Consider the following 12,905-nt stretch of genomic DNA (forward strand, 5'->3'; position numbering starts at 1 on the left):
TACCCTTGTTTCACAGGGCCTTGTGTATGTTAGCAGGTATTTGCTGTTGCACCATAGATCCAACTATAAATGGACACTGGTTATATTTCCTTCTGAAATATGTTCGTTCTTTCCTGGACGTGCTGGTTTAATTGAAGAGAGGATTAGGAATCTGAGTTTTGTTTCTGCTTTTACTTTATGCTGTACAATCTTGGGCAAAAAAGTAAACCGTTTTGGTTTTTGACACTCATTCCTGTGCCTTTTGGATTTTAAAAATTTTATTAAATGTGCAAGAGAAAAGTGTTGCAGGGTTGAATTCTTTTTTAATATTTGAATTTATTTTAATTGGAGGATAATTACAATATTGTGATGGTTTCTGCCATACATCAGTATGAATTTGCCACAGGTGTACATGTGTCCCCTCCATCCTGAACCCCTCTCCCATCTCCCTCTCCACCCTGTCCCCGCCACGTTGTCACAGAGCACCAGCTTTGGGTGCCCTGCTTCATCCATTATCTGTTTTACATGTGGTAATGTATGTTTCGATGATGCTGTTCTCTGAAATCATCCCATCCTCTGCAGGGTTGAATCCTTGAATGACAGGTGCTTTCCTGCTCATCATAGCTAGTGAACTGCCTTTCAGCCAGTTAACTTTATTACCTGTGATATTAGTTTGTTAGGACTGCCATTGTTGATCTCACAGATGGCATGAGTTAACAGAAATTTATTTTCTCACAGTTCTGGAGGCTAGAAGTCTGAGGTCTAGGCATCAGCAGGGTTGTTTCTTTCGAGGCCTCGGTCCTTGGCTTGCAGTTGGCTGCCCCCTTCCTGTGTCTTCACACGGCCCTCCCTCTATATCTATGTCCTCATCTCCTCTTACGAAGACACCAGTCATGTTGGATGAGGGCCCACCCATATGATGTCATTTTTACCTTAATTAGCTCTTTAAAGGCCCCATCTCTAAATACAGTCACATTCTGAGGTCTTGAGCATTAAGACTTTAACATGAGTTTGAGGAGGTTGGGGTGGGCACATATATTTTATTTTCATTGAAAAGCTCCATCCATTTATCTTACATATTTGTTCTAACCCATAACGAATTCTGCATGGAAAGAGTATAGGTATATATAAATAAAATGGACCTTACAAAAGTTATAAGATGGGAGAAAGAGGTTTGGGAGCTAGCCAGACCAGTGAGTAATGACTTCATGAACACCCTTATTTGTGTTTGGAAAAGTACTGGTGTCTTTTCAGAGATTCAGATGGCATGTGTTTCTAATAAGGGAAAGCAATCCCAAGGTAGGAAATGCTCTTTGTGTTCCTGAGTTTGATATTTGTGTGTGACTAAGAGAATGACGGTGCAGGAGACGAGGGTTTGATCCCTGGGTCGGGAAGATCCCCTGGAGAAGGAAATGGCCACCCACTCCAGTATTCTTGCCTGGAGAATCCCAAGGACAGAGGAGCCTGGCGGGCTACAGTCCATGGGTCTCAAAAGAGTTGGACACGACTTAGCAACTAAACAACAACCAACAACAAGAGAATAACGATGAAGTTGACGGTTTGCATAGGAGTTTTATGTTTTTTCACTTTCTGTTTAGTTTTTAGAAGTTTATGATTTTAAGAAGTGAGTTGCCGTTAGATACTAATAGTGTGGTGGAGTGTGTAGAGTGCATTTCTGGGATACTGACCATCCTCGCAGCTGACTTAGTGGAACATCCCCTGTTGTCTGGTCCTTGGAGGCTGTGTTGGCTAGGCCTGTTCAGTTATGAGCAAGCACTGAAACTACCGAGGACCTGGGGAAGTACAGTCGAAAGGGCTGAATCATCAGAGTTGGGCTGTTTGCTTAGAATGCTTCCATGAAGACTCATGTAGAAAACATCATTGAGTCCCTTGTCAAAAGATTTTCCATAGAATTGTCATTTGTTGATAGCACAGTAATACTTTCTCGGGGCGAACTTCTTCTTAATTTTGAAACCTCATGAAGAGTGCCGAGAAAGGTTTATGATTCTCATCATTGCATTCATTAGTCCATTTAGCAAATGTTCTTATAGACCACCTCTAGGTTCAGGCACCAGAGATAAGATCCTTTAAGCCCAAGGCAAACAAAACCCCACCTAGATTGTTTTAAAGGAGCATCTGAACACTCGTATAAAGTTTGTCTCTCGAAGTATTATCAGAGGCCTGCAGCTGTCTCATGGCAGTGGCCGTTTCCTTTGTTATGCCCTGGTCTCTAATAGTTGAAATAGTGAGTTTTGCTCTTTATAAACCACAAAGCCACCACTTCAAAGGAACACATCTGATCTTCCTTTACATAAGCTGTTTATAAAGCTTTATACTTGAGAAAAGAGGTATTGTCCATTGTTTATACAGTTATAAATCAATGCTTTACCCACTCCCGCCCCCCCCCCCACCCCCATTGTGAGATGGTCATTCTGATTTCTGGGTTCATAGAAATTTCACTTCTGACATTGAAGTTTCACTTCAACCCTTTTTGTTTTGAACCTGGGAGTTTTTGTGATGTCATTGGAATTTAATTTTTAGGACCTTTTGATTTTCAAAGGTCAGTGTGGTTGTTTCTTTGGTTAGTTTTCAAGTCATGGCAATTATTGACCTAGAGCAGTTCTCCCTTTCTCTAGTCTTTGATATTTATGAAATCCTGTTAAGATTGTCTTCTTGAGATCAGCGTTTACTGGAAGATGCACTTGATGCGTTCAGGTGGGTGGGGTTTTTTTTGGCTTCTCTTACGGTTTTGCCATTTTCTCCAGGAAGGTACACATTTGTGTGCGCGTGTATTTTAGTTTATCTTTCCTCGTAAAAGCTGGTATTGTCCAGCTAGTTTAAACGTTTTTCTTTACAAAGAAATTCCCAGTGGACTGCTTCCATATTTCACCGCTTCCTGAGCTCTCCTTTCTTTGTTGTCCTTTGTAGTTTCAGGAAACCATGGTGTAGAACGCACACGGGCGCGCACACAAGTGCTCCTTAGCAGACGGCTCGTCTAAGACTGTGAATAATTTTCACAGTTCTCAGTTAAAAAAACACCCTATGCTTGATTTATAACCTCGTGTATTGATCATGGTTTGTCATAGAAAAATCTGAATTATCTGGAAGTTGTGTGCAAAATCTTTGATTTTGGGGAATAGGCAGGTACACAGTCACCCCAGGCGAATCTTGCTGAGACTTTGAAACTTCCAGCTGTCTGGTTATATTTTCACTTTTGATCACATTTAAGCATATACTCTCCACTTTCTGTTTCTGTGATACCTTATAGAATCCATGTATTTCAACAAAAATAAGTACCAAAGTCTTGCTAATGGAGAGCAAGATTCTTCTCCATCTTCGGTGGCCTCCAGTCTAAGACCATGTTTCAGTTCATTACTAAGCTTGCATTAAGCATCTTTTCTGAACAGAGAGTTATGTCATCTTAGTTGATGGAATCTCAAGATTTAAACGGATTCTAGCTAATGCTTAAATCTACTCTACTGCATTTCAGCCTTACAAGGACTCATTTTCTGTCTAGATGCTCCAGTGATGGGAATCTAGGGACTCCTTAATTGCAGTCTAAACCATTTCAGAGCAGCTTTTAGTGTTAGAAAATTCGTATACCTGTGGAACTGAAGTCAGCCTCATGGTAGCTCTTAACCCTCCAGTACTGATTTTGTTCATGGAGGTGACCCGGGACACAAGTAACATTTCCACAGACCAGCCCTTCAGCTTCCCTTAAAGGCCTCTTAGCTTGCCTTTATTGGCATTTACCAGTGTAGACTTTGCAGAGAAATTCCTCAGATGCTAATTGTAAAATAAATAATGTGTTTTGTGTTCTCTCAAGTTGCTGGTAAGTACAATGTATTTTATGCTTACATTTCTTCGTTCACAGGCAGCTGAAAAAGTTGGATGAAGATAGTTTAACTAAACAACCGGAAGAAGTGTTTGATGTCTTAGAGAAACTTGGAGAAGGGTGAGTGCCCAGAAAAATGTAGGTGGACTAATAGGTCTCAGTCTTTTTCCTGCCCCAACACCAGCAGGATGTGAACCTTTCTCATGCAATAATTTGTAAAGCTAAGGAAAAGAAAGGAAAATATTGTATATCAGCCTGGCTCTGGGTGGGGTGGGAGGTAAATTTACAGCTTGAAATGCCCTTTCTCTCATCTCCTAATCACTTCGATAGACAGAGTTAGTGATTCCTGGTCTTTTCAGTACCATGGACATCTGTTGTTTTCTCTCATAAAATCTGTGGTATGCATGATTATATCTATTTAACAGATAACACTAATCAGTTTATACTTTGTTCAAGAAATTTTATTAATCAGACATACTTTAATTTTCTGTTTGTAGCCTCTGAGAGATATTCAGTAACTTGTTTCATTTTTTTTTTTTTTTTAAAGGAATTCAGCATTTTAGTTAGTGCCATTTTGGGAAATACAGAAAATAAATCAAGGACTGTCACTACCTTTACAACTTCCTAAGAGATCTAGGATCCCAGTTTGGGAACTGGAGGACTTCTTGAAACACAGATTTGTGAATGAGTTTATAGGATACAAGTAGAATGATATTTCATAATAGATAGTGACTGTCATTGGCTTTCATGATACAATAAAGGTTACATCATAATTTTTTATACTTTTGATATTTTTATATTTCTTTCTTTTTCTGTAATGACCAAGACATTAAAATATTAGACACCCTTTCCTAAGTTTTCGTTGTTCATTTTTGAATAGGTAATCAAGTCACATGATTCAAGATTTGAAAGGCATAAAAAATGGCCTGAGAAAAATCTGCCTCTTATCTATCTCAGCCGCCCAGAAGCAACCAGTATAGCAGTTTTTTATGTATTTTTCAGAGGTAGTTTATGCATATATAAGCATGTACATGTGTGGGTGTGTGTTTGTGTATTATGTAAAGTCTCTTGGAAGTAATTCTGGTTCAAGAGAAGAGCTCAAATGTTAATTTATGAAAATGTCTATTGTCTAATTAGTGTTTGTTCTTTACAATCAGCTTTTACATGTCATAAGTTTATTTTGGAGTCAGTGTTATTTATGCCTAATATAGATAACAAATGCTAAACCCAATCCTGGATTACATGGAATAGGATTTCATGGATTACCTCCTTGTGAAAAACATTAGTCGTCATCTTTTTGTAAGTTGGAAAAATATTGTTTGGAATCAAGCAAGAAATCGAGCAGAGAAGGGAAGTAGAAGATGGCAACAGCTGTGCTACTAAAAGACAAGAGCGCGATGCATCTGAACCTGCGAGGTGACTGGGCATCCTTAAAGGCGCGGCGAAAGAGGATCCAGTCCCGCTATGACTTTTGCCTGCCGTTTTCACCTCTAGCTTGATATCCTCGCTATTTTCCTCCATGTAGTGAGTCCAAGGCCCTTAATCGAACCATGCTCACAGGTTATACTTAAAATAAGATCAAGAGTGGTAGGCATAATTGACTAGGTGTGTAACTGACTTGTTTTATGTTTAATCAAAGTGTGTTACAGTGGTAAGAACATAGACTCTGCAGGTTGATGAACATCTTGAAGCTTCACAAGCCTCAGCTATGAAGTGAGGATATTACCATCTCCCTCATAGGATTATGCTGAGTATTACATGAGATAATCAGACTAAAGTACGTAGTACAGTGCTTGTCACCTAGTAAGGGCGCGGTAAATGGCAACTATTATTTTATTTTTAAATATATCAATTGAAGCATTTTTCAGATCTTATCTTGCCCAGTTAACGTTAAATCTTAAGTGTTAAAGTATATTTAGATGTTCTTATGGCTCAGACGGTAAAGCGTCTGCCTACAATGTGGGAGACCCGGGTTCAATCCCTGGGTTGGGAGGATCCCTTGGAGAAGGAAATGGCAACCCACTCCAGTATTCTTGCCTGGAAAATCCCATGGACGGAGGAGCCTGGTAGGCTACAGTCAGTCCATGGGGTCGCAAAGAGTTGGACACGACTGAGCAAATTCACTTTCACTTATATGTCTTGAAGGGAGCTCTGTTTGGCTGAATTGGGTTTGAGGAATGTCAAAAGAAAACTACAGACAGAGAGTGATCAGAAATATAATGTAAGGAGAAACTAAGCTAATTATGATTATTTTAAATTACATTTTAGATCTGTGGATGTCTTTAAGGACCTTGGAAATTTCCCTGTAAATCTATCACCAGAAAGAAAATAAAGAAAGCTTCAGATCTTCGCATGTTATCATTATATTGTTGTTTTAAATGTTACCACAAGTGCTTGGATTTCTGTCATCCTGACTGAATGAGCCTGAGCAAGCTTCATTTAATCAGCAGAATCCTGAAGGAAGACCTGAACTGCACTTCCTTCCTGAACACAAAAGACCATGCCATGGTTCTGGAAACTGAATGGGTTGTGAACTCTCATGGACTTGGGCCTTATGTAATGAGCTCTGGCTAAAGGAGTCTATCGGATTCCCAAGACTGCCGCCATTCTGTATTTTGAGGAAATTGTGGATCTGTGGCAGAGCAGGGCCAAAGCTCCAAACCAGAATGGATGGACAGCCCTCAGAAAGTGTTTTGAATTAGAGCTTTCACCTTTCTTCCTTCTATTGTATTTAAAGTTTTACCCATTGACTCATTTAAGTTTTTAACCAGGGGATAAGAGCAAAAACATTTTGCGCATAGTTTCGTAACTAGTGAGTGATATGGTTAAGACTGATACCTGGTTAATTTGGCCTCAGATAGTGTATAATTTCTCTTTCTCTGCATTGACCCTTGCCTTGCAGAGCTTGTGTGAAGCACCTCCTTTGTGATATTATTTGTTTTGTTCTCTGCCAGTTAAAATTCACTGAGTCACTGTCGTGTTTTTTTTTTTTTTGTGTGGAGAGTCAGGTCTTGGACTTACCTTCAGCAAGGGGTTCTTGCTGAAGCCTTCTAAATTGTACTCTAAGTGCAGTCTGGAATTGTGAATCTTAATTGTTCATATGAGCTCTTGGAGTTTTCTTGGCTGTCAAGATAGCATAGTGAGGTGTGGAGGGTGTCTAGTCAAGATTTCTCAGTACATGCAGGAACCTCTCCTTTCCATTTCAAATATTTAAGAATAATGAATGTAAATTAGTTTTTTAAAATATAAGGATACATAGCCAGCTATAGACCAGGGATAGAAAAGATAGCTGTCATAGTAATAGGAGGGTAACGCATGCCATGTTGTTGTCGGGAGATTGGGCTTCCTGCAGAAAGTTTTTGTATCAGTTGCCTGTGGCCTGGGGAAAAAGAGGGACTATTCTGACCATCGGAGAAGGCAATGGCACCCCACTCCAGTACTCTTGCCTGGAAAATCCATGGACAGAGGAGCCTGGTAGGCTGCAGTCCATGGGGTCGCTAACAGTCGGACACGCCTGAGCGACTTCACTTTCACTTTTCTCTTTCATGCACTGGAGAAGGAAATGGCAACCCACTCCAGTATTCTTGCCTGGAGAATCCCAGGGACAGCAGAGCTTGGTGGGCTGCGTCTTTGGGGTCACACAGAGTCGGACACGACTGAAGCGACTTAGCATAGCATCCATAGCATTCTGACCATAGGAACTGGGCCTGTAGTGTATTCAGGTATGGTGTCTTAAGGGCTGAAAACCCTAAATCCTAGTGCAAGAGCTAGTTTAAATTGTACAGCCTCGATAACTGAGCTAAGGGAATCATGAAACCATCATGATGTCATGAAATGCTCAAGAACAATGAGCACTGTATAGAAAAGAATCATTCAAAGTAAAATGAAACCCATATGAGGAAATCCAGTGCCATTATATAATCAACAGACGTAACAAGTAGGAAATTCCCACCCAAGGAAATAGAATTAATGGAGCAATCTGAAATGGAATTTCATGTTTGTTTACAATTTTCAAAAAGATAAAAGGAGGGAATAAAATCCTTAAAAGACAAACAGAAAATTATTAACATGAACAGCCCCATGAAAAAGAAACAGCTAAAGGGGCCTGACAATGAAAACTACAATAATTGAAGTTCTAATGCCCAGTAAATTGCAAAAGCTGTCAACTGGACAAACTGAAAAGAGAATTTGTGAGTTGAAAGCTAGAAATGAGACTGATCACAAAATGCAGGACAGAAATGCAGTGTTGGAAACTAGGGAGACAGCATGGATTGACAAGGTCCACTCTAGGTCCAATAGGAACTCTAGGAGAAAGTTGGAAGAGACAGGAAATAAAGAGATACTACTAAGAAATTTCCAGACTTGAAGAAAGACATATGCCTTCAGATTGAAGAAGTTTATGAAGTGCTGAATAAATCGACTTCTAGTTATAGTAAAATTACAGAATGTGAAGGATAAAGAGGCAGTCTTAAAAACTACGGGAGAGATTGCCCAAGATTACCCACGAAAAATGATAACCCGATGAGAATTGACTTCTCTACAACAATAGAAGCTGATAAACTACAGTACAAGTGCTGAGAGAAAGCTGTTGTCAAAGAAGATTTCTATATCCAGCAAAACTCATTCCAAAGTGAAGATGAAATAAAGAACCTTTTTACACATATGGAACCTAGGGCAGTGGTCCCCAGCAGTTTTGGCACCAAGGACCAGTTTCATATAAGATGGTTTTTCCAGGGACTGGGAGTGAGGGGAATGGTTTTAGAATGATTCAAGCATATTGAATTTATTATTCACTTTACTTCTAATCTGTGGCAATCTCAGGCTATTCTGCCTTGACTTTAGGTTAGGATTTGTGCTCCCGTGAGAATCTAATGCCACTGCTGATCTGATAGGAAGCAAAACTCAGGTGGTCATGCGCGCAGTGGGGAGCAGCTGCAAATACAGATGGAGCTTCACTCACTCACTTGCCCTCTACCAGTCACCTCCTGCTGTGCAACCTGGTTCCTAACAGGGAGTTGGGGACCCCTGACCCACGGTATCAAGAATAAATTTGGATGAAAGTTACAGACTACCCAACTAATAGTGGCTAACCAGTAATAACTAGCAAAAAAATCTGGGGGTGAAAGATTCCAGAATGGCTAAGTGTTTGATAATGATTTAGCATTTATGTAAGTCTCACAGTCTCAAGATGGCCACTTTAGAAGCAGGAAAGGAAGTGGCAGGAGAAAATGGGCCACCTTGTTTGCTTCTTTTTTTATCAGGGAAGAAAGTCTTCCCCAGGGACCCTTCTAGAGAATTCCTCTCAGATTTCACTGGTCTGTGTACTAGGTCTTAGACTTACTGCTACTTCAGTCACTGGCAGAAAGGGATCAGAATCCTGGGACTGGCTTGGACCACCAGCCGTTATCTCCTGGGACCAAGCATTTGGTCACAAAGATTTGCTCACAAATCTTGGGGTTATCTTATTAAGGAAGATAAGGCAAGGCATGTTTCCCGTGGATCTTAGTTCCCTGACTAGGGATCGAACCTGCATCCCCTGCATGGGAAGACACAGTCATAACCACTGGCCCACCAAGGAAGTCCCCCTTTCTTTTTTTCATTATACTTTTGTGGTTATTCGGAACTGGCTAAAACCCTCCTTTTTCTTGATTGGAGGGACCAGAGTAAGGTAGCAGTTTTTTTGTTTTGTTTTTTTGGTAGCAGTTTCTTTTGTCTTGTGCATAAGATACATGATGGCAGCTTTTTCCAATGGCCAAGGAAGAAGAGGCAGTGGTTGGATCTTCCACACACGGTCAGTGGTTGTCTTTCCCTTGCAAAAAATAAGTTTTAGGCAACATTTAAATATCATTATATTAGTTTTGCCAATGAAAGAGTCTGATGGAATGGAAATTTTTTATGTGCTTTGCATAGACATTAAAAAAAAACTTTTGTGTGACTTTCACATTGAAACAGTCCTTGAGTAGCATTTTGTTAGCTAGAGCACTCAGCTACTTTGATGTATTAGGTGCACTGCTATTTTGATCTTTCTTTTCACCAAGGGAGTATGAAGAAACAGGTGTGTTTGGAAACTATGAAAGACAATTTGCTCATTATTTCACTGACAGCCATCCAGGATTTAAGTGAAAATATAGTCTATGTAAGATAATGATAATGATATTTCATTTAACCATTGCAATTCTCTTGTAATGTTGTCATTTTACAGGTGAGAAAATTGAGGTACGAGGTTAATAATGTGTCTGATATGTAGTACTGTAATAATGTGGATAAGTAGTGGTGGTAGGACTCCAGCCCTAGGTCTTTAGATTCTAAATGTCTTGCTCTTATAGCCCCCAAATTGAAAGGCTACCCAGCCTTTTATTTATCTTGACAATAAACTCTTAAGGGAAGATGAAATGAAAGATAAAAAGAATTAAAGAGGAGTAAAAATTTCCTAATATTTTAAAGATTATTGCGAGTAAGAGGAGCAAGGACTAAAAGACCTTGTGATGCCAGAATGAGTGCAAGAAAAAGAAGACCCCTCCCATGGTTTTTTGCCCCGATACAAATGTAGAGAGAATATAGGCTTTGTGTTCTGACACCCCTGGATGCATATCCTGGACTGACTGCTTATTTATCACTTAATGTAACCTTGGGCAAGTCGTGTAACTTCTCTGAACCTTTTCTCATTTGCCTGTAAAATAGAGATAATGACCCTTTCATGGCTTTTCTGTAAAGGTGAACCTCAGAGGATGCTGCTTCCAGCGGACAGCAGATGTGGAAGCTAATGTCCTTATGACTGTTATTTCATACTCATACATTCAGTAAACTTTAAATGGGAAGTTTATAAGATGGTAGTTCTCTTAAGGACAGTTTTCCCCCAAAGTATCAATACTTTAGCTATCTCAGTTTTGCAAGTGTAGCTAAGTACATGCGTCTTGGGCACCTGGGGATGTAAATTAGAATGGTGAGTTGTTTGTATTTAAGCACTTTTTAATCTCTTGGCTTGTTTTGACTTTGTAAGTATCCTTGTCCCCCCAATTACAGGTCCTATGGCAGCGTGTACAAAGCTATTCATAAAGAGACCGGTCAGATTGTTGCTATTAAGCAAGTTCCTGTGGAATCAGACCTGCAGGAGATAATCAAAGAAATCTCTATCATGCAGCAATGTGACAGGTAAAGGCTTATGGTGTTGCTCTGGAGATAATAACAGTTTTGAATTTGCCGTGATTTAGAGTTTGACTCCTAGAATTGCATCGACTTAGATATTTTGCAAAAGGGAGAGTTTAGTGGACTTACTACACTTTTTTTTTTTCAGAAAAAAAATGGTGAAAAAGTTTGTGTTTCAGCAGCTAAACCTTCAGAGTTTCTATTTCTGCATTGTTTTGTTTTGTTTCAGTTTAGCCCATTTCAAAACTAGGAAGAAGAGGCAAAAGGCAGAAGATGGTGCTGGCTAGCCGTTTTTTTTTTGTTTTTTTTTTTTTTTGATAATGATCTCTCTTACTTCCTTCTGAGAAAACATTTCTACAGACAGCTCAGAAGAGATAGTTCAAATGCTTTTACTTCCAGAAACCTTAGAACAGCAAATGGTCCTATAAAAAGAGAACACTTGTTTATATATTACTGTTCTGTCCCTTCCTTCACAAGTTTAAGAAACTGTTCCAGCTGAGAGTAGTTAAGTGTTTTATTTTTGAGGAACTAAGATTTGTCAAATGCTGCAAGCAGGAAGTCGGGCCAGCAGGCAACCGCAGAAATGCACGTGGTTTGCCCCGAATTTCCATGACAACATGGTGGGGTCACTGCAGGGGAGCAGGCTTCCTCAGTTCAGATTGAGAAACACAAACTGAGGGGCTGGGGTAGGTCTTGGGAGTTGAGAATGAGAAAGTCTTGCAGCCCAAGCCTGTCTTCATCCTTCTGAAGCTCTTTGGGTCACCAGATCAACTCAGTCTCTCCTGTTGGTAAAGCTTAAGATAGATGGGGCTACCTGCTAGGCATTTTGCCCAGGAGCCCTTAAGTCTTGTAGACTTGTGAATGCAATCACTTCTGTTCTCCCCACCTTTCTGTTTTTCCTTTTCAGGAATAAATTTGTTAAAGATTTTTTATATAAGCTATGTTTTTGAAGTGTTAGTTGCTCGGTTGTGTCTGACTCTTTGCAACCCTGTGGATGGTAGCCTGCCAGGCTCCTCTGTCCAAGGAATTCTCCAGGCAAGATACTGAAGTGGGTTTTCATTTCCTTCTCCAGAGCATCTTCCTGACCCAGAAATCGAACCCAGGTCTTACGCAGTCCAGCCAGATTCTTTACCATCTGAGCCACCAGGGAAGCCCTAGACCATGTTTATAAAACCTTTATTGAATTTGGTACAATACTGCTTCTGTTTTATGTTTTGGTGCTTTGGCCATGAGGCACGTTCCCCATGGATCTTAGTTCCCCAACTAGGGATCGAACCTGCATCCCCTGCTTTGGAAGAAACAGTCTTAACCACTGGACCACCAAGAAAGTCCCCCTTTTTTTTTTCATGATACTTTTTTGGTTACTCTCAACTGGCTAAAACCCTCCTTTTTCTTGTTTGGAAGGACCAGAGTAAGGTAGCAGTTTCTTTTGTCTTGTGCATAACATATATGATGGCAGCTCTTTCCAGTGGGCAAGTTGGACTTTGCCACTTTTGATAGGCTGTGTAAGACCTGTGTTTCAAACACAGTGTGCCCGTCTCTAAAGATGAGGGATTTCAAAGAGCCTACTCTGTGCTAAACATCATAAGGAATACAGAGAAATACAGGGCAGCACGCTTGTCCTCCTGGAGTTTGCAGACTAGTTGGACAGGCCAGGCTTATATATGTATGGGAAAATCTAGTTGATGATGCATGATTGTATAGGATATATTCCAGCAGTAAATACCTGGCAGTAATTGCCTTATGGAGACAGTACTATAGAAATACTATAGAAATTCAGAGACGGGAGCACAGATGTGGTGATATGTATCTTAAGAAATTTATTCATCCATTTCTTCATTAATATTCATTTTGCATGTGTGTTTTCCTGATATCCTGTCATTTTGGCATGTTTCCCAAGGACGAAGGGGCATTTGAAATTTTGAGAGTTAGATCAGCTGAGTTG

General features: G+C 40.0%; 1 protein-coding gene across 2 annotated transcripts in view; it reads left to right on the forward strand.

The window, feature by feature from the left end:
• Positions 1–12,905, forward strand: part of STK4 (serine/threonine kinase 4) — a 93,791-nt gene that overhangs the window by 3,975 nt on the left and 76,911 nt on the right. For both annotated transcript variants that reach the window (XM_055545099.1, XM_055545098.1), the window contains exons 2-3: positions 3,854–3,934; positions 10,838–10,966. In XM_055545099.1, the coding sequence (XP_055401074.1) occupies positions 3,854–3,934; positions 10,838–10,966 (210 nt within the window). The remainder of the gene's footprint in view (positions 1–3,853; positions 3,935–10,837; positions 10,967–12,905) is intronic.

This window comes from Bubalus kerabau, chromosome 13, assembly GCF_029407905.1.
Source record: "Bubalus kerabau isolate K-KA32 ecotype Philippines breed swamp buffalo chromosome 13, PCC_UOA_SB_1v2, whole genome shotgun sequence".
In the NCBI taxonomy this organism is placed as follows: Eukaryota; Metazoa; Chordata; class Mammalia; order Artiodactyla; family Bovidae; genus Bubalus; species Bubalus kerabau.